Here is a 21,107-nt window from a genome sequence, read left to right on the forward strand (position 1 = left end):
ACCGAGTTCATGGACAAGCGAATTGTGCACAGTAGGTACTATGAGGAAAATTTAGTATAACTCGAGTAGGTTATTATGCTTTTTTTTGTATTTTCGCTTCTATATATTTTACTGTGTAGAATCTGTGAGAATTGTGTGGCTTAGAATGCTTTCTTAGCATTTTTAATTTTAAAACTTTATAAAATATGTAATATCTACAGAACAGTATCAGTACAGTGTTTTGATCGAGTGAGAATAAAAACGGATGTTGAATAGACTTTTGTATGGCTGTTTTAAAAAATAGTCTAAAAGTTTTTGAAAAATAATTAAAACAACTAGAGGAGGGACTGTTTGTAGAGAATGCTTAAAAAAATCCTAGTATATTTTTTTCTCCGTATTTTTATAAAGGTGGCACTCTTATTCGACACACTGTCTGCCTGTGTGAGGTTTATAGTATATGACGTTTAAAATCTTGTGTGGTAATGTTATATTTTTAAAGATCGAAAATTAGAATCAGTAAACATCTTTATTCAAGGTATAATACAAAATTAGTTTTCGGAACTGATTAAAGTCAAACAAGCTATTCGATAAGGATAATGGATGACACAGAATAATGAAAATTAACTAAATACAACAGCAGCCAACCAATCCGCGAGTCGAAGCTTGAAAGCGGTGCCAAACGAATCTCGATGTGTTAATGTTAATGTAGATTAATATTTTTTGTAATTTTCTTTATATCCTTATAAAAATAATATTAATCGATTGGCGAGATCTTTTTGATGGAAATGAGTTTAAACAAGACATAATTCAAACTATTTTTAATTATAATTTATTCGAATCATTTATGAAGAACTTCAAATTATGTATAATTAAACATATTTCGTAAAGGGTCGTATTTGGATTTATATTTAACAGAAAAACCTCGTTAAATAATTGATAATATTCTTATGAAGATAAAATGAGCAATAAAATAGTTTTTAGTTTACGTTACTGACCGCTACAACGATACGCGCGCAGCACTGTTTTAAAGTACAGCCATTTGATGTTTAAATCCATAGCTGCAAAAAACAAACAGTGATAGAGATGATTACTAATCGTGAATCTCTAACATAAATTTTATCTTTATGCAGATCATTATTATAATCTGAATAAAGTGCTCATAATTGCTTATATTCTAGGAGAAGACTTTCCGATTTATATTAGCACTTTATGCAGAAAAAGATTTTATATTGACATTAATATCCTATATATACATTAGAAAAATAGATGAAATTATAAATTATTATCATTTATATTTTGTTCATTATGTGTTACAACATTATCATGTTTAAAATAGAAAAATAAGGTAAAATGAAACTTAGGTTTGTATGAAATAATAACAAGTTGTATCCAGATAAAATATCTTCATTTTGCCAAGTATACATTTTTCATTTACATGAGTATATACATTATAAAATATAATTCTTATCTTTTGTATGTATTTGGATCTAATATAATACAAACTTAAAGTTTTTAACAACAGTAAATGTAAATTTTACTAGTATTTAAAATAAGTTTATTTTATCGAATTGTAAATTTGATATCTTACTAAAAATAATTAGAGTATATGAACACACAGACAATTTTGAAGAATGTGAAAAGAATTTTACAGGTAGCTATACTGTTTACATTAATCAATAGGTATGTAAGCAGGAAGAAAACCAATTGGAGGTCGTTTTGAAATTCTAGGATCAGATGTGGTTTGTGGTTCACAATTACTAATCAATTTTAAATTTGAATTGTTATCAGATATTTTGATTGGTGTATTAGAATTAACTATTGCTTCCAATTTTTTCATAAGTTTTACTTTTTTCATAACACTTTCCCTTTTTTTATGTAAACATTTGTCAACATTAGTATCTGCTTGTTCATAGTATCTAAGTCTACTTTCATTGTTAGAAGTGGAAATATCCCTTGATATAGAAGGTATCACTTGAGTGTTAGGTACATTGTATTTTCTTTTCAAATGATTTTGTTTGTTAGAAAATAAATGTGGTTTGTGAGGATAAGGGCAATGCTTACCTTTACTGCACTTTTCCATCCTTTCAAACTCAGGACACAGATTTTCATGACGTTGTTTACACTGCAACAAAAAAAAAAGGAAAAAAAAATTTCAAATTCTTCTTATATGGCATCATTTACACATTATTGACATAATATTAGCCAAGATCAGTATATAAAGCAATGATTTCCAAATTTTTTAGAAGGTACTCTCCTAAAAAGAAAAGAAAATTTCTGCGCCCAAGATAAGTAATAAGTTTAAAATGATACAAGAAAAGTATATTCTTACAAATGTAAAATTCTAATAATCAATGTATCAATAGAAAGAAATAGTTAAGTTATTTACATTTTTTATACTAAACATTTTCTTCTACATTCTTCTTGGCTTCTAAGAAACCTACCATTTTGGAAAATATTGACATAAAATGTTAAAGATATCAGTGTACATGTATAAAACAGTATATAAAATATCATACAAGAAAATGAAGTACTTGTTCATTAGTAGATTTTACAAATAATGATAAATAAAAAGTATTACACTATAATGCACTTAATATGTCATGATAACAGAAGTGTAAAAGTTTTGTAACTTAACTTTGAAATTAATTTCATTAAATAATCATTCACAATTAAGTTGAGGCATTTAATATGATACTCCAAACTAGTGTACACAAATGTTACTTCTACTTTTTTTCATTGAACACACAAATGTAATGGAAGTTCAGTTGTGCCTAATTTTGTATAGAATTGAAAAATTTGTACAATTTTTTACATATAATTAAAATATCTTTAAAATTCAATTTCTTACATTAATATACAATACAAACTACTTTATATTAAAGATTGCCGCTCTAGCAAGAATTAGAAAATGCGCTACTATAACATAAAAAGTTGTCATAAGAAATAAAATTAAAAATATCGATATTACCTCATGGCCCTTAGCACAGTATCCCTGCAAAAATTCTCTACAAATTGGAGTACTGGAAGAAACTTTAATGTGACGGTAAGGACAACTATCTCGCGTACAGCAGCCTTCCAAAAAATATTTGCAAGTTGGCATTTTTTCAGGACCTACGTCATGAGATAGTGGACAATTATCTAGTAAACAATTTCCTTGAAGAAATCTAAAAACATTTTACTGCTAAGTAATTAACGTTCATTTACTTACATACATACATACATACATACATACATACATATATATTAATATAAAGAATAAAATTATTTTACTTTTTACAAAGAGAAATTTGTTTTTTATCATGACGTTTTACACAAATCCCTTTTTCATGATTTGAACAATATCCGAATCGTTGAAATATTAAACATGGCTGATTGTTTTTTTGCATTTTGTTCCGCAATATTTGTATACTTTTTTGTTTAACTTTATTGCTGCGATTAAAAAAAAAAGTATTAATATTAATAGTTTTAAAAAGAGAGTATAAAGATTTTCTTAATGCTACAATACTACACAAGAAGCTTTGTATACCTAATATTATTTTTATAGTTTACTTTCTGTGAGATGTTAGTTAGTAATTTTGTTCCATTAAGTGTGTTATATGTTTTTGTATTGGAATTTCCTGATATTTGTTTTACAGATTTAACTCTACATAATTTTTTCCCATTAGTAGCCACAATAAATTTATCATTTTTTATATTTGTTGAACGTTTTCCTGAAATAAAAGACCCAAGTGTTTATGTTACTCATATACATAATTTTTTTTTGTAATGAAAGCTTAAATATTATTAATATTATTACAACCTACTTTTTACTCCATAGCTGTTACGTACTAACTGATTCTTGGAAGATTTGTAAACAATTCCTCCAATTGTAATTAACTCTGGTTTGTTATTCCTATAAAATATATTAAAATTTAATTAATTTACAAGTTGTAGTTGTATGATATATTTAAAATTATTATTCAAGTTTTAATACATACACTATTTTTGTCTGACCAAGATTTGTATATTCTTTGATACTTATTGTTTTCGGTATAGTTCTATCTATTCTGTACTTGTTTATTTTAGGTTTTGTAATTGGTAATTTCACAAAATTAGTATCCTTGGTAATTGATTGTTGTAAAGCATTTATTATTTTTGTTTTCATGATTTTGTGAGATATAGGTTTATTAACACTTTTTAATAATGAATTTTGTGATTTTTTACTTTTATAAACTTCTTTTTGAGAAGTATTTAATAATCTTTTTGATCCTCGTTTTACGCGTACAAGTTTTCTTTTCGATAAAATTACAATATTAGAATTATTAGTTCTCTTTTGACTATGAATAGTTTTTGAAGTATTAATACTCTTTACAAATTTTAATCTTGAACAAACTGCATGACTAATATTCTGTACTACTATATCTTTATGCTCTATTGGTTTAGATGATATTGAGGAAGACAATTTTTTCATTAATTTTGGATTAACATATACTGATTTTTTCATAGAGTTTTGGTCTTGTAAAGAATTTTGTTTAACACTTGTTACTATATTTACAGGATTACATCCTATATTTTCATTAGAATTAATAACACCTCTCATCATTTTTGGATTAATGTGTACTAAAGGTTTCATGTACAATGTTGGATTGATATGTATAGCAGAACTTTGACGCTTGAAATTTGGATTGATGTATACATTAGTACTTGTTAATTCAATATTTGAGGTACTATTAGAAGTTCTAGAACATGGTTGACATTTCTGAAGTAAGTTTATACATTTGTGAGGCTTTGTAAGAATTGAGTTTTGGTTTACAAGAGTTTCTTCTGTACAATATTCTTTTTCTGATGACTTCTTCTTATGGTGTTCTATTAAATCTGTAATACATAATATTATTACATTAAAAATTTTGTTTCACATCTAAAACTTTAAAGGCGAATTAAGTACATTATTAAAATTAAGTTTACTTGTATATATAAAATATTTCATAAATATTACTACTTTATTAGTAACGAAAAAGTGTTATTAGCTTGAATTCATTAAAAATTTGTTATTTCATTAAACTTGTCGATGAAAAATAGTTTGTGAATATTATAATAAATATAACAGTTAACAAAGAAAGGTCATGTTAATACAGTACTCAATACAGCAAAATTTTTGTCTTGTAAATCTAAAATAGTAAGAAAACATATGTTTGAGCATTTGTGTCAATGTCCAATGTTTACAAAGATATTCAATTAAAAACTTAGTGAACTGAAAGTACATCTCGATTATTATAAGTTTATACATTTGAGTCTCTTCTTCCAGATACTTTTTTGATTGTAATTTTTTTTGTTTTAAATATTGTCATTTCACATTTATTGTACTTTTATAATTAAGGGAAGAATTCAAGGTAAATTATATTGTATTTATAGAAAGTATACAAATACAATAAAAAAAAAGGTGAACAATAGCCTGAAATGCACAAATGTAATTTTTCAATAGCATGAAAAATCATTACTCAGTAATGCATAATATCTTCTTTTCCACAAAAGATTTAACATGTGCCTTCAGTTTACAGAGTTAACATTAAATGTCTTTGCAAGTATTCATATTGGGACAAATTCTTTTTGTTCAAGATTCATGCAAAAAGGCTAATTAAAATTGATGATCTCGAGAATCACAAATTGAGCACCCTTGCCTAATGTACATATTTAGATTTATTAAGTTGCTTTATATATATCGTAATACTTTTAGGTCTATAGATCTATCAGTTCAAATGTTGTATTGAATTATTAAACGTATATAGAATATCATATTTTGCCTGGCCATTAGTATCGGACATTCACGAAACTAGTTAGCATATATAGTGTTAAGAAGCTCTCGATATCTGCCAAATTTAGTGCACTTAAGCCTTTAACATATTGATCTTTGTAAAATATATAGAATACAACCTTAAATGTCTAAATGTCTTTGACTCCTTTGAATCTTAGACTCTTAATTCTAAACAATTAAATGTGTTTTTATTTCGGTGATAATTAAGAAAAACTTATTTAAATAGAAAAGATGTTTTTTTTGAATCTACAAAAACATATACATATTAGATGTTTACTTTTTGAAAATAAATTCTTTTTACAATTGAAAATAAGGGAGATAAAATTACAATAACAATTTTGATAAATACTGCAAATAAACTTAAAAAATAATAAAAAGTAGTATACACTATTCATTACATATTATAATACAACAAAGTTTAAAGTATAAAATATAAAAATTTATTACTACACAATAAAATTATGACTGTGTCGATATGTTTATTGAAATACAAACAGCCCTCAATATAGTTTTCGTTGTTCTGTTTTATTAAAATCTAATATGTATGTAGATAACATTTACTTTTTTATAAATATATCAATATGTAGATTAAAACTGTTTTTTTTTTTGAAGAAACCTAATTTTACAATTGCACTATTTTCACATTTATCGTTTATTTTATTCTAACTTTTGCAATGTGCCAATGCTTTTGTCGTCACTATATTTAACATTGTACCGATAATTAAAAATTGTAAACTTACGTGTTAGATAGTGGATTTCTTTCAATAGACTTTCATCCATATTTTATAGTAAAAAGCTATACTTTTTGTGAATTATTATTAAATAAATGAAGGACGAAGTATCGAAGGCAATATCTTTACGATGTAATAAATTTCTTTCACAAATTACACTAGCACGTTGACATTCGTCATATCATTGTACAGAAACAGATCATCTAAAGAGAGATATCCTCTTAACCGGCAGCATTAACACTGAATGTGTACATTAAATGAACTATTTTCAATTATGGCTGATAGCGGCAATTTAAAAATTGCATTTCCTTTCTAATGAACGTTTATGATAATTCATACCTAATCAAATAAGTAAATCTATAAATTAACTAATAATTAATAATAACAATAATCGCGAAGAAAATAATAATTAGTATATTTTATATTTAATTATTATTATCTCATTTTAATTATTCCAGAAAAGATATTAAAAACTTATTTTTTTTTGCACAAAAGATCGAAATAATGCTTTTATTAAAACATATAAAGCAAATGCATGTAAACATTGTCACAAATTTGAAGAATAACATAGAGAGTAGTGTTACTGATAAAGAAAATGTCACTAATTCAGTTATCTTACTCCAGTCAATTAATGGTGTCATTTGTTTGAAACACGGCAAAAATTGTTTAAATCACATACACAATTATGTGCAATATTGCACATACTACTGGACACATCTATACACTTTTTACCAATGTAAATATAACACGTGCTCTAATCTATTTATTAACAATGAATTTTGTTACATTTATTTGACAAAATTGTTGATCCTTACTACATTCATTGTGGATCTTAAGTCCTGTTTGATCGGAGAAGAAGAAAGTTTCTTTAGTGATCCAAATGTCCATTTTCACAGTATGTACGAGTTGTATAGAACCACCAAAAAGGATGTTTCTTGTAAATTATATCATGTTATTTTCACTAGTAGTATAATTTTTTGAAAAAAATAAAACATATGGATCATATCAGGAGATTAATGCATGTGTGAACATACATCATATCCTTGAAATGAGTATTAGAAAAAAACTCAGAATAAAATTCAATGTACATAGAAAACAGTGATTAAGAAGATGATAAAAAGTGTCTACAGTAAATAAGTAGATGAACTCGATAGTTAAGTATATAATTTGAAAAAGAATGCCCTCATAGAGATTGTGATCAGCATCTGAAGGTAGGACTACAATGACAGCAAAAGGTCCATCAAGTTCTTGAATGGAGATCTCTATTGAAATTATTTAATGCACCCTGGTCAAAACTAGCTATATCTACTTGAAGTATTCTGAGGATAAGCATTGGCCTGGTACATCTGACCATTCCATCTAGAGATGAACAACTTTTGTATTTCTCATTGTATCTTCACAAGAGTATTATTAATGGATTGGTAAGGTTCTCTTGATAAAAATGATACTAAACATGACCATATTCAGACTATTTTCACTTATAAGTTATATGAATCATTCCTGAAGAACTTTCAATTGCATACAATTAAAAATAGTTGTCATAATCTCCCCAATACAGTGTTAATATCAAATTCTATATTCAATTAAAAAATGCATCCAGTATATCAATATAGCTTCATTATGAATAAAAATAATCTAAGAACTCAGTGTAAAATACTTTAGTGATTAATTATATATGATTACATTTTGATATTCTTAATTACATCAATAATAGCACTAATCCACGTGGCAACTGCATGTGCACCAGCATCTACATTTTGCAAATATTGAGCTTGTTTTACGTAACTAGCTCGTCCGACTCTGTAATAGAATAATATATGTATATATGTACATGATTTATAATTATGTATATGTGATAGCGGTCGTTAGAAAGTTAACAATGATTTGAATTTATATGCATTTATTTAAATATAAAAATAATAATTTCATACTTCGGCACCATATTCTTTGTTGTTTCGCATGCTTGCCAAGCTGCTGCTTTTATGGTAACACATATTTCAATTAATTCATTATGCAATACATTTTCATAAGTTTCGCATACAGCATTAATCACATCGACCTAGAAAGACATAAAATATTAGGAATGTACATAGCATTTCTGTAAGCAATCATTTAAGGTTTGTTTGTAAAATAAGTGTTATTGATTGCATGTGTAAACTTTTTTCAAGGATATATTATAATTTTTATTTACATGTAGTTATTTAACACTGAGCAAATAATAAGAAAGTTGGAAAGAATTAAATTTGGAATTCGTTTATAAATCTTGTAATTTTAATTTTCTCTTGTATAATATAAATATTAAAATATTCTAATGATCTAGAAGGTGAGTTACGAGAAACATTACTTTGAAATATCTCCTTTATTTATTATTGTATTGAAAAATTTCCCAAGACAAAGTTTTACTAGTTGAAGAGATGTATACAGTGGTAAGAAAACAATTTTTCAAAATCATTTTTTTATACGATTTCAAATATATGACTTAGCATTCCTTGATTTTGAAATAACTTTAATTAACAGAAATATTAATGTATTGTGTTCAAATAGTGAAACTTTGTCTCAAGAAGTTTTTCGATACAATAATAAATACGGGAGATATTTCGGAGTATTGTTTCTCGTGACTCATCCTGTATATGTAATATAATATTAATATTAGAACTACCACAGAGGTCAATTTAACCTGTTTCAAACTTCTTTTTAAAGTTACTCAATTATTAACGACGTCTTTGCCTACAATATTCATGGGCAATTATCAAAATACTAGGTTGCTCAGTAAGTTTTATCGTTCGATAAAACTTATTGAACAACCTATTAGACAGCTAATGGTACTCGTAAATTAATTTGCCCTTTCCCCATATAACTCTGAAAATACATATCTAGTTTGATACAAATAGTAATATGTTCACCGTCGGTAGTTCTAGTGTTAATCGGATACATACCATAGACCTATACCCTGGTTTGGCTTTTCCATACTTTAATAAACAATTTAAACCACTGCGCAGCGCTCGAGCCCAAATATGTAACCAATCCTCTTCTGCATCGGCAGATGCTAATTCTGTAGCGACACTAGTAAAGAATAAACAGTACAATGCACCGGATGTACCACCCATTTCTTCTTCAGCTATGTATGCTAATTCGGAGAAAACAGACGAAGGATGCGATAAATAATAACGATCCAACCCTTGCAAAATTTCTGAAAATAAATATATAGAAGGAAATTAGAACCATTGAGAATCTTCAAAACTTTTTGTTTGAATTGCAAGGTCCATAGTAATAACCGCGTATTTTGAGTTTTTTCAATGTTGCAGAATGCCGGAAAAGCTATGGTCAATGTAAAAGCTACATAATGTATGTAGTTATTAAATAATATAAAAAGTATTGCTCTCTCTACTATTTATCAAATTTCGCGCTTATTACACCTTATATTAATATTGAATCGTATTGTATTAATAAGTAGATACCATTAGCAAGTCTTTTAAGTGTTGTGCCACAATCACCGTCACCACAGCCCCTATCCAGATCATTGATCAAGGTTTCTTTCTCAATTATGCTTTCACACGCACTCTTTAAACACTGTTTCAATAGATTTTGCTGTTTGGAATTGATTTCAATTCCAACTTGTTTTATATTTCGTGTTACGTTATCTCGGGTAACTATTTGTTTATTTTTCAAAGGAATGCTATATGTGCAACCTGGCCACTGTGGCGCATCAGTAGGATCATCGAGACAACTGATGAATAAGTCTTTATGGCATTCGGGTAATTTCAAAAGAGTAATATGTATTCCGGCACTATTCAATGATGTCATTAAAACTCCCGAATAAATACGTAGAAGTTTTATATTCATGTGCCCTGTGTTAACAAAAATGTATAAGGAATTGTAACAGTCCTTTAAATTTAAAATATCTACTGGAGTTCAGTAATTGTTATAGATCTTTGATTAGTTGTGTTAACGTACGGACGAAAAAGAATAAACAACTCGATGAGAAATAAAGTCACGTTTCTGATACTGATTTTAGTTTTCTTTCGTTCGAAGTATTAGAAACATACACGATTTTATTTAAATTGACAAATTTATTATTTATGATAATTATTCCATATTTTAATTATTTATTTTTAAATAAATAAATATTCGTGTTCCGTCCCTGAAAATAAATGTATTATTTGCAGGAATGTGCGTGTACCCGAAATACCTGATGTAGTTCAAAACTAATGAAAATAAATTTACAAATTATAATAATATTTTCACAATTACTCACGATGCCTCGTATGTTACATAAGAAGCTATCTTCACAATCCAACAAAAATGTTGGCGCTATCACTAATACTTTCTAAAAAAATAGCTTTTAACACTTTGTACGAACCACCCTATGTATTTTTTTTAAGTATCCTATGATGTATTGTATGCGTAGTTGTTCAATGCGGAGTATATACTATATACATATATTTATAGTAACAATCATTGTGACTTACTAAGCTGGTTTGTTAAATCATGAACAACTATCCCCTGTTCTAACTGGCTTAGGGCTCCAAAATTATTAACAATTGCAGCAACTGAATCACCACCAACTAAAGGTAGCGAATCACAAATACGTTTCAATATAAACGCAATTACTTCGTTACACGTTCCTAATTTTATTTTCTCGTATCCAGCTTCTCCGTGAACTCCCATTCCACACTCTATCTCGTCTTCTGCAAGTTCAAACATTGGCGGTTGTCCTGAAATACGTCGATAATATTCATTTTATATTCATCTATACGACTGTGTAAATTTCATATACGTATACAGTATGTTTTATTTCGATGTATTGAAATATGTATCTCTCGAAGAACCGAAGGTATCAAAAATATATTCTCAAATAAATTTTTTGGTACCAAGGTACGGCCATTGTATGATATAAATATTTTGTTCATTCCCCCCCCCCCCCCCTCCCCGTCCGAACAACATTCGTAAGAACACAATTTTGATACCATTAGTTGTTCGTAAGATGTGTTATCACCGAATCGAAATAAAACAAATATTCTATATAAGTGACGTAAGTAACAATTATCTATTGAAGTATTTTATAATTAATTGCAATGCATTGGTCTCGTAACATGGTATGCAATAGGTCATATTTCAATACTAACCAGGTATAGCGCATGCAGTTAATCCAACTGCATAGGTGACCATATTTTTTAAAATATTTTGTACGGTTTCATAAATGTCTTCAAGAGATAATCCTCTTTCAGCCAATGCGCCAGCTATTTTCATAACGAATACCAGTCCACTTAATCCGCGTTTACCAGCAACGCCTTGATCTTCGCTCGGTATACTACAATCTTCATTTACAATAACTTCCAACACCTAAAGTTTAAAACAATTTCTGTTTTAAATCGTAAAATCATTTTTTATCGTTTTATTAATTTGACCATAAAATATTGTCTCAGAAATGAAAAGGCAAGTATATTTTCATAACGCAAATGTACTTATCACTTGTCTTCCGATATTACCTTCAACCCTGTTTGTCTTGCTTTTTCGATCGCTATACCAAAATTTAGACAATCACCGGTATAATTCGGAATCACTACTAAGACGCCAGCTAAAAATACATAACATTTATTGTATACACAAAATACTTTCAAATTTTAACGAAAAACTATCTCAATTATACCTTGTTTAATGCTCATTCGGACGATATAAGTATGATTTGATGGTAATGTTTGGGTCACGAGTTACGGCGTTGAATTTGCAAAAATTGATGACCCCCATTTAGATCTACAAATGTGTGAACATTTGAAGCAAATCCATGGGAGGGAGAGGGATTTTATCATTTTTGAATAAGACCTTTTCACGACATCAAACATTATTCTACTACGATTTAAAATTATAGTGCTTTGAATGATTGTATAATAAATATGTTTAAAATCATTCAGCACAAGGAGTGTGTAATATCAATGCGTTAAAGATTATCGAAGTCAATGCAAAATGTCTCGGTTATGAATGCGCGCATGTGTGGCTAGTCGTGTAAATTTCTCAAATCTGTTGATGACAAGGAGCTGGTGAACTCGTGAAAATACGTTAAACGAAAGTAAACGTATAACGTATAATTATTACAACGAAAAGTTAACTGTCGGTCCGTTGAGTCGTGAAGTTAAACAGACGTGGACCTCGAAGGTCTTTTCGATTCCTCTACTGTTCAAAAAATCGGAAAACTTTTGAGATTCGTGAACGACCGAAGACCACGTATGGAACAGTCGCGATCACGGTGCTTAATTATTTATTTGTTACACTGAAAGGTCGTCTGAGAGTCTCAAGAGAAGTTAACGTTTTCCTCTTTGCTACGTTTCTACATGACTCAGTTGCGAAAAAAAGACAAAATACAAAAAAAACAATCAACGCAAACGAATATTGCGCGATCGAAAGTGATTCGTATATGTACATATATAATATACAATTTTTATTTCGGATAATTTATAATACGGAAGTTAGAGAACTTGTCCTTTAACGAGCTTCGAGGAACTCAACGCTCGTGACGGTACATAAAATTGGCGTTCTTCTCGAATTGTTTAACGTTCAATTTCACGTAGATTTATACTATCTGAAAAAAAATATGCGTTAAAGTTTCATTAATCGAAATTACCTCGGCTATATTGCGAAACGCGCTCGATGCAGTAGGAAATGTGTTGCGATGGTGGTGCAGCAAATATGGCACCTGCTACAGAAGCGGTTAACATGCCACTTCCGACGAAACCTGTAAGTTAACAAAAAAATACGGTGCCTTGACATTGATCCCAACAACTTACGAACCGGTGTCGCGCTATCGCAAGATTTAGGCCAGAGTCAGAGACGTGGGTCGAAACGACGAACGTTCGTATGTATTCCTTTTTTTCTTCGCAGCTGGAAAAAGAAGAAAGACATAGGAACGTTCGCCGCTTCGATTCATGAACGAACGCTTGATCCCACGCTGGTGTGAGATTGGAGCGTATTAGCAACTAACGCAATACGATCATTCATCAACGTATATCCATAAACAAACTGGTACCGCTGCATCGTTATTACATTGTCGTTCAAAGATTAACACCTTTGGTATCGAGCTTTTCACAGTGATCGACCTAAAAAAAAAAAAGCACGTAATGTTTTCTTACTACACTTTTCAAATACTTAAAAGACAATTGAGAAAATATATTTAAAAATTTCTGTCTACAAGTATTGTATTCACCCTGTATTATTCTGTACTCACCGAACATGTGCTCGCTTGTTTATTTTCACTCGTTAACTCGGGCGCGTTAGTTAAAGCGGTTAACACGTTCACAACCACAGTCTGAAGTAGAAAACGTCCATCGTAAATCCACCGTGGTGTGTCTTTCGTGTTTCTGCGCAATATATTGCAGATTTTCACTTGTACCGTAGGAAGCTGGTAAGTTGGCGAACGGCGGTCAAAAGGGCAAGAAAGGTTTCAGCGCGCTATACTTTACGATGAAAGCAGAGACACAGCCTTGGAGTGGTTGCGAGAAAACATAAAAATTATAATTTTCGAAAATTGTAATTGTTTAGAGTTCATACCGATAATAGTGAACCTAACAGCATTTCTTAGACTTGCCGGCTCCCTGCAGTACGCGTGTAAAATATAGCAAATTCGAATAATGTAATAAGTTTTACAATGTGTCGTAAGTACGTGACGTTGAGTCGAACGTTCGTGTACACATAAAAAAAAAAAAAAGAACAGTTGATGTCACAGATGTGTGACACCGGGCTCTCAAGAGCTAATCTGGGTGTTGCACATATATACATATGTGATGCTGGTAGCGAACGTGTTAAATTAGAATGATTTTGTCGACGATCTATTAATGCGTCCCAATCCGGCGCCAGCGCGGGTTGCGGGCCTGAGTATAATTAATACACATTTGGTAAATCCCACGGTAATAGTTCACTGGGACGACCTCAAAGGTGTTAACACTTTGTTTACCAGAGACGCTCCCGATAGTGGTAGTGATCAATTACGCCCACGTAACAATTATGATTAATAAAGTTAATCGCAGGATGCAACATCGAGAGTGATCGTAATAATAATAAACTTGTTCGTTCGATTTCATTTTTCATAAATTCGACATTTGTTGTCCATATACTTCGTAGAGAAACACGAGCTTCGATAACTCGAATAAACGATAAACTTCGACGACCGTTTCGTACGTAAAACGAAAATTAACGAAATAAGTTTACTCGTTCTAATGTTTTAAATAAAATGTAAAGTTACCTGCTGCGAAAGGTTCGTGTCCACTTCCACCGCCGCATATGATGGAAACCTTATCTTTTCGATTCTCGAGCTAAATTACAATTACTTATCTTAATCTATGCGCATTTGTACGAAGAAAAATTGTCACAACGGTCGTGGAATTCTATTCAGAATCGATAATTAAATTAGCAAAGTCGTATACATACATCTGGCATTAGGACGACTTTATGCGACGCTTGATACTCAAGTTGTGGATACATATAAGATAAACCGGAAAGAGTTTCCGTGACAGCATCATCGATTGAATTAATTAAACTCTTCATAGTTATCGGTAGAAGTTCCGGTAGGACTTGAAATTAAATTAACGCAACGATTCACTGGAGCGTCGCTCAGGGTACTGAGACTAACGGATTTCTAAGAGCAATTGCTGGTGTTCGTTCAAAAGGTTAATGAGTTATCGCAAGCTTATGTAACGCTCTGTTATGTATGCATTTGGCTCGCGTCAAAACGACGGACAATTCATAGATTCGACCAGACGGATTGACGAGCGAGAGAATGGTGGTCAAAAGATTCGTACACATACGTGTAGAAATGATGTAATTAAAATTGTGATAAAACCGGTAATACATATTCATCTCGAATGCAGATATGTAAACCAAGTAAAAAGCGATAATAATATTTACATCTCCATCATATTTTTACGTAACTATAGCATACAGTAAACATTTCCGATAACAGTCGAATACCACACAATATTTCTTACACGTACATAAATATCAACGTCGGTACTTATAAAGTTATTTACTTTCATTAGCGCACTGGATCTGTGTGCTTTCTTTAAAAATTTCCTATAACCGTAACTTTTAATGCTATGTATATTGAAGTCATCTTTGTAGAAATCTTAGACTTTATACCGAGCATTATGATTCATATAAATTGATTGTGGAAGCGAAGTGGAAGGTTGCGTTGATAAACGAGAAGTTGAAGTGATCGCTTTACTTTGTTTCGTGGGTTGTATTAAATTTTATTATATCGTGATGTAATAGCGCACGAAAAATATTTGTTCAATGTTGTCTCCATCCGGAGGATTTCTGACTCCATTAGGTCCTGTGTCGTTAACCTGTTATCACCGGGGTCCATTACTTTTTTCGTGCGAGAAGAAAATCAATAACTGCAACACTAATCAAATCACCTAACCGAGGAAGAAGAAATTATGATGCATAAGGGAGAAGAAAAATTGAGCCTAGGATGTTAATTATTTAATGCGATCACTAATTTTGAGTATCGCGACACTTGTGACATAGATTTACAATGAGTCATTCTCTATTGATGATGAAACAATAAGACGTTAGCAGTGCACATGGTCGGTAGAAATGTAAACATTTTCAATAGCGATATACAAATGCTCTTATTTAAACAATCTATTCTGTATTTATTGAAATCTACAATCTGGGTAATTTTTTATAGCTTAAAGACGATTTACAAAACCAATATATGCAAATAAGAAAGTGTTTTATTTTATTACGCATTCCTTACAGAACCTTTAACAATTTTTATATCATCAACAGGTCTATCATTTTTGTCAGTCTCAACTAAACCAATTCTTTTTACTATTGCCATGCCAGAATGAACTCGACCTGTTAACAGAAAGAAATATTGCTCAGAATTTATTACATTAAATAACATTTACTCATGTTAAACGAATGACTAAACTAAATTACAGCAACCGATTTAGAAATCACTGTATTACAATATTATAAACAATATCTGACTTACCAAAAATTGTATGTTTCCCGTCAAGCCATTGCGTAGGTGCCAATGTGATAAAAAATTGTGAACCATTCGTATCTGGTCCAGAATTAGCCATTGATACTATTCCAGCACCTAAATAAATTTTATAATTAATGTAAAATTCGTCTCGTTCATTTCAAAGAATATTTTAAAACAAATGTTGTAGTTTTCAGTGATTTTTCAAAATTTTGAAAATTTTTGGAATCAACGAACCTGTGTGTTTTAGATCATCGTGTATTTCATCGTCAAAGCATTCTCCATAAATAGATACACCACCTTTTCCTGTTCCCGTAGGATCTCCGCCTAGAATAACAATCTCTGGTAAAATTCTGTGTTTCAACATTTTAATAATCAATTTTATCATTCTTATGTAATCAATTCTGTAATTAAAATAAAAATGTCGGAAGAATAATTCTGAAGTCGTCTTAGAAAATTTTTAAATGTAATCTATAGCCCGGAAGTAACGGAACTTTCGTTTAGAGTTCGTTTGATTGAAAATTTTGATTATTAAAATAGATAATCAATGTAGTTATAAAATAAAAATATAATCGTACGACACCTTGTATCATAAAATCTCTAATGACCCTATGAAACTTCGTTCCATTGTAATATCCACGCCGAGTAAGTTCAGCGAAATTCCTACATGTAATTGGTACGTGTTTCCAATAGAGTTCAATGGATATTTCGCCCATACTGAAAAATACAAACTTTTAATGAAGCTATTTTATTACAATTCTTATTCTTTTCGGTGTTGAATATAAAATATTAAAAATACATCAACGAACTACTATAAATGCATACATCCTTTGAAATATTCTTTCAGCACTAACGAGGATAGAACCAGAAATAAAAAAGCTCTTTTTTAATAAGTTACGACACAAATTGTAAGAAGAATATCCTTCGTGTAGAACTTATGTTTTGTTATACGCTGGATGCTTGAATAGAGATTAACAATCGGAATAAATAAATTGTAAGAAGTATCTTTTACGCGAGGTGACTTCATATTATAGATAAAAATGACTATAAACGACTTGTAGAACCCGAAGGATATTTGGCCAGCTATTTTTATAAAAAAAATTTTAAATACTGAAATTCGTTCTTTTTTAGAATAAGATTTTTCAATAAAACAATAGAAAATCGTTGCATGTTATTTACCTAATATTAATAATTTTTCACAAACATTAATTTGGATTTCGCAATACCGCTCTATTATTTTACACAATCGTGACTAGAGCATTACGAGTTATTATAACCATTAGTATGCCTAAAGTTATTATAACAATTACGACCTATCAAGAGACACAATTTAAATTACAATTACTTTAAAAGATTGAAAAGACTAATAGAGTGCTCCAAGGCACGTAACATTGTATGTCTGATCTCCAAAATTAATTTCGGAGAATTACACTACTGTATAATTATATTTTATATGAAACATTTTATCTAAAAAAAGTTAAACCAAAAATTTGTTAAGTACTTACGTCGTTTCAAGTGCTACAAAAGGTGGTTGCCAATGTTTATCGGGGATACCAGATATATTTGCAAGAGCCATTATTTCGTAGAAATGTATTTTTTCTAGTGCTTTCTTTAATTCACCTGATACAAAATGTCAAAATGATAGAAACTTTGTTCACTAATTAATTATTGTACAACTTCTTTAGCAACTTAACAACTTGATCAAACTATAAAGTTTATAAATTAAAGCTCACAATCTTGTACGTTTAAAGGTACGGATGGCTGCCATCTAAATTAAAAAATTCCACTTTTAACATAAAATAAATCATTTTTTCGAATTTAAAAATGAACTTTAAAAACTTTTTAAAAATGTAAAAAAATATTTAAATTTTGTCGACTCTACATCGAAGTTATTTCCTTTAAATATTACATTATACTTGTGCAAATTGTAAGCTAATATTCTACATTAAATATTTTGTTGTAATTGTTAATGCTTTTAGTTAATACTATAACTCAAATATTGTGCTATAATAGTAAATATTGTATCACAATTGTTAATATTGTACGTTAAATAATATAAGTTGAAGTTAATAGTACAGGTTAATACAAATATCAATTTATTATATAGTTTTTCTGCATAATACATTGTCATTTTTGTCTGACTCAGGCAGTTGTTTCAAAAGACAAGTGTTGTGAATCAAAGCCGACGTGTTATACACGTGTTTATAGATTCACAAATAATTAACAACTTATCTCTGTTATAATATTACTTTCAATTTTTTAATTTCTATTGTCGCTATTTCAGTGTAGGAAAATGTTAATGAGAAAAACAAGATAAAGGATGAAAAATATCGGAAAGGAAAACAGACAAGTTTCAAGGTGGTCAAACAGCGTCTCCTGATTTATAATCATCATAGCCTGTTCATTCATACATATGTATGTAGAATCAGCTTCAAATCAGTTAAATATGTTCGTACTTACAAATCTCATACATCTAATTAAAATCGTTTTACAATCTTGAAGAAAAAAATATAAACAAATTTTCCTTCATTAATAATAGTTGTTAATATGTAATATATGTTTCTCGTATTGAGTACGTGCATGTGAGGCGAGCAGTTTATCGCGTAGCAAAACGTTCGGTAAATTACACAGTATTTGGCAAATGTGTGGAGCCAACTTAAGTCACGATCCGAGCAGATTAGCCTTTGGTTACCTTGATTCTTAAGTGTGTACCTGGTTTAGTAGAGCGACTTAAATCTTTCGAAACATTTAACCTAAAAGTGATATAACCTATGTGTAACAAGGAGAAAGAGGGTAAAAAATTTCTTAGAGTCATACTTCTCGAAGTATATAATATGAAATATTGAAATTAATTTCCAAACAAAGATAACTATATCTAAAAACTTTCAATAATAATAACTAAAATAGACATTATGTTTAGTTTATATATATGTGAGTAATTATTTCTTAAAAAGGTTTTCAAATATATCTATGATTACAGGGACATGTGCTTTGAATATTTTCTTTTTTAGCAAATAGTTTTATATTTATAATTTTTGTATACTGTTTTGAAAATTAATATAATAAATTATAGACTTTTGTTGAAGAGTAATAATTGTAAAGCGTCACAATCATATTACACATATTATGTTGGTTAACGATATACAATTTGTAATATAATACTAAGCAGAATATTATAAAAACTACTATTTCAGTTATTACTGATTGAAAATACATGTATTATTTCTCATATATTGATTCAAATTTCTAATTCTTCTAACATGAGCAATAAAAGTTTCTATTTACATTACAAGTAGGTTCATAACTGAAAGTTATACATTATATTTAATTGAAACATTAAACACACATGTATTAGGTAATAAGATTTCTAATAATTCATATTGGTTTAGCCTTTTTCTAAAATCACTAACAATAATATGGTACTGTTCTATTTATTATAACTTATATATATTTGTAGTTATAAAATAGTTAACACAATGATAAATATAAGAATATCCTATTTGTCATTAACTTCAATTTAGTTTAAATCGATATTTTTTTAATACATATAAAAAATCTAAGTTACATCAGTATATAATTTTCTTACCAGTCTTGAAATAATTTGTATTTTCGAACTCGATTTATCTAACCTCAGAGCAGTGTGTTAAATGGATCAGGGGTTTTCACGCATGTGTGACCGGCAATAGTGCAACCAGAAACATGCGTATCCAACTTAATGAAAATTAATTTTGGCGGGCTCTAACACGTAGGTTAAATTTTTGTTTTGAATTGAGTAAAGCTAACGATTTATTTTAATTGTTATTTCAGCATCTCTTAGCTTTTTTCCCTCTTTTAGCTTACAACAATTATTTTATCGTTGTATTTAGATGTATATAGATTGTATTTTCTTCTAATTTGGTTTGCTTTATTATAAAAAATAAAATTGCTAAATTAAAAAAGCGTATATGTATATATACCCCTCACTTCATCTTACCTTTTGTTCTGTATTGATTTTCCAAAAACATTTAAATCATTTTCAGAAATAGTATACAGGGGTCCATACAACACCTTTATTCACTCGATTAAAGCACTTTACTGGCGCCTTTTTAACGCAACACACAAAAAACCTACACACAATTTACTGCATACAATAAAGGTGCGTATCCACATAATATTTAAGGTTCGATTTCACATGACATGAAGTCATGACTTTTAATACCGTAACATAAGTCACGACTTTAGAATGGCGACACATAATTTTGTTTGGTAACGCTTATTAATAAGAGGAATATGGTGCTAATTAATATGATTTTTGCGTAATGTTTTGAAAAAAAAATTATTTATATAAGAAATAGATAACAAACCATTGAAGATGAAATATTACACAATGCGACATTCAATTTTTTACAATAACAAATATTACAACATTTAAATGTTGCCATAATTTTCCGATCACAGATTTCGCCTTAAGAATCGTAATTTTATGTCATATACAAATAGGCCTTAAGTCACAATTTGATTGATTTGATAGTGTATGTGACGTATTCATAAGCCATTTATCATGAAAATTAAAATTCGCGTTGTCATTGACGTTTCGATCGATATAGAGAGCTTCAATGGCGTCAAGTGACTTCAAGTAGCGTTAAGT

General features: G+C 29.4%; 3 protein-coding genes and 1 long non-coding RNA gene across 13 annotated transcripts; all 4 read right to left on the reverse strand.

The window, feature by feature from the left end:
• Positions 1-826: 826 nt before the first annotated feature.
• On the reverse strand, positions 827-6,767 carry Zc3h3 (zinc finger CCCH domain-containing protein 3). Of its 2 annotated transcripts, XM_076314949.1 has the most exons (8): positions 6,511-6,767; positions 3,957-4,833; positions 3,783-3,871; positions 3,506-3,689; positions 3,250-3,408; positions 2,948-3,143; positions 2,041-2,101; positions 827-1,037 (listed from the first exon to the last, which is right to left on the reverse strand). In XM_076314949.1, the coding sequence occupies exons 1-8, from the start codon at positions 6,548-6,550 to the stop codon at positions 967-969; spliced, it is 1,677 nt and encodes a 558-aa protein (XP_076171064.1). In that variant the 5' UTR covers positions 6,551-6,767; the 3' UTR covers positions 827-966. The 2 variants fall into 2 exon arrangements, with proteins under 2 accessions (XP_076171064.1, XP_076171055.1); XM_076314940.1 differs by lacking the exon at positions 827-1,037 and having other exon boundaries at positions 1,374-2,101; positions 6,511-6,760.
• A 1,377-nt stretch (positions 6,768-8,144) lies between these two features.
• Positions 8,145-15,125, reverse strand: LOC143154865 (triokinase/FMN cyclase). 3 transcript variants are annotated; one of them, XM_076326890.1, is made up of 10 exons: positions 14,920-15,125; positions 14,735-14,804; positions 13,121-13,231; positions 11,991-12,079; positions 11,628-11,844; positions 10,971-11,216; positions 9,960-10,349; positions 9,438-9,691; positions 8,433-8,560; positions 8,145-8,301 (listed from the first exon to the last, which is right to left on the reverse strand). In XM_076326890.1, the coding sequence occupies exons 1-10, from the start codon at positions 15,034-15,036 to the stop codon at positions 8,181-8,183; spliced, it is 1,743 nt and encodes a 580-aa protein (XP_076183005.1). In that variant the 5' UTR covers positions 15,037-15,125; the 3' UTR covers positions 8,145-8,180. The 3 variants fall into 3 exon arrangements, with proteins under 3 accessions (XP_076183005.1, XP_076183011.1, XP_076183019.1); XM_076326896.1 differs by lacking the exons at positions 14,735-14,804; positions 14,920-15,125 and adding an exon at positions 13,288-13,592; XM_076326904.1 differs by lacking the exons at positions 14,735-14,804; positions 14,920-15,125 and adding an exon at positions 12,152-12,255 and having other exon boundaries at positions 13,121-13,592.
• Positions 13,577-14,727, reverse strand: LOC143154908 (uncharacterized). The gene is made up of 3 exons (XR_012994270.1): positions 14,044-14,727; positions 13,721-13,975; positions 13,577-13,592 (listed from the first exon to the last, which is right to left on the reverse strand). It is a non-coding gene; the product is annotated as an uncharacterized LOC143154908 (long non-coding RNA).
• Positions 15,126-16,206: 1,081 nt separating the features above from the next.
• Positions 16,207-20,664, reverse strand: Cypl (peptidyl-prolyl cis-trans isomerase-like 1 Cypl). Of its 7 annotated transcripts, none has more exons than XM_076326975.1 (8): positions 20,454-20,606; positions 20,067-20,382; positions 18,214-18,248; positions 17,986-18,100; positions 17,064-17,197; positions 16,718-16,807; positions 16,490-16,597; positions 16,207-16,350 (listed from the first exon to the last, which is right to left on the reverse strand). In XM_076326975.1, the coding sequence occupies exons 4-8, from the start codon at positions 18,054-18,056 to the stop codon at positions 16,235-16,237; spliced, it is 519 nt and encodes a 172-aa protein (XP_076183090.1). In that variant the 5' UTR covers positions 18,057-18,100; positions 18,214-18,248; positions 20,067-20,382; positions 20,454-20,606; the 3' UTR covers positions 16,207-16,234. The 7 variants fall into 7 exon arrangements, with proteins under 7 accessions (XP_076183090.1, XP_076183071.1, XP_076183061.1 ...); XM_076326956.1 differs by lacking the exon at positions 18,214-18,248 and adding an exon at positions 19,193-19,233; XM_076326946.1 differs by lacking the exon at positions 18,214-18,248 and adding an exon at positions 19,173-19,233.
• Positions 20,665-21,107: the final 443 nt, after the last annotated feature.

The sequence above is a fragment of the Ptiloglossa arizonensis genome, chromosome 1 (assembly GCF_051014685.1).
Source record: "Ptiloglossa arizonensis isolate GNS036 chromosome 1, iyPtiAriz1_principal, whole genome shotgun sequence".
NCBI classification, from domain to species: Eukaryota; Metazoa; Arthropoda; class Insecta; order Hymenoptera; family Colletidae; genus Ptiloglossa; species Ptiloglossa arizonensis.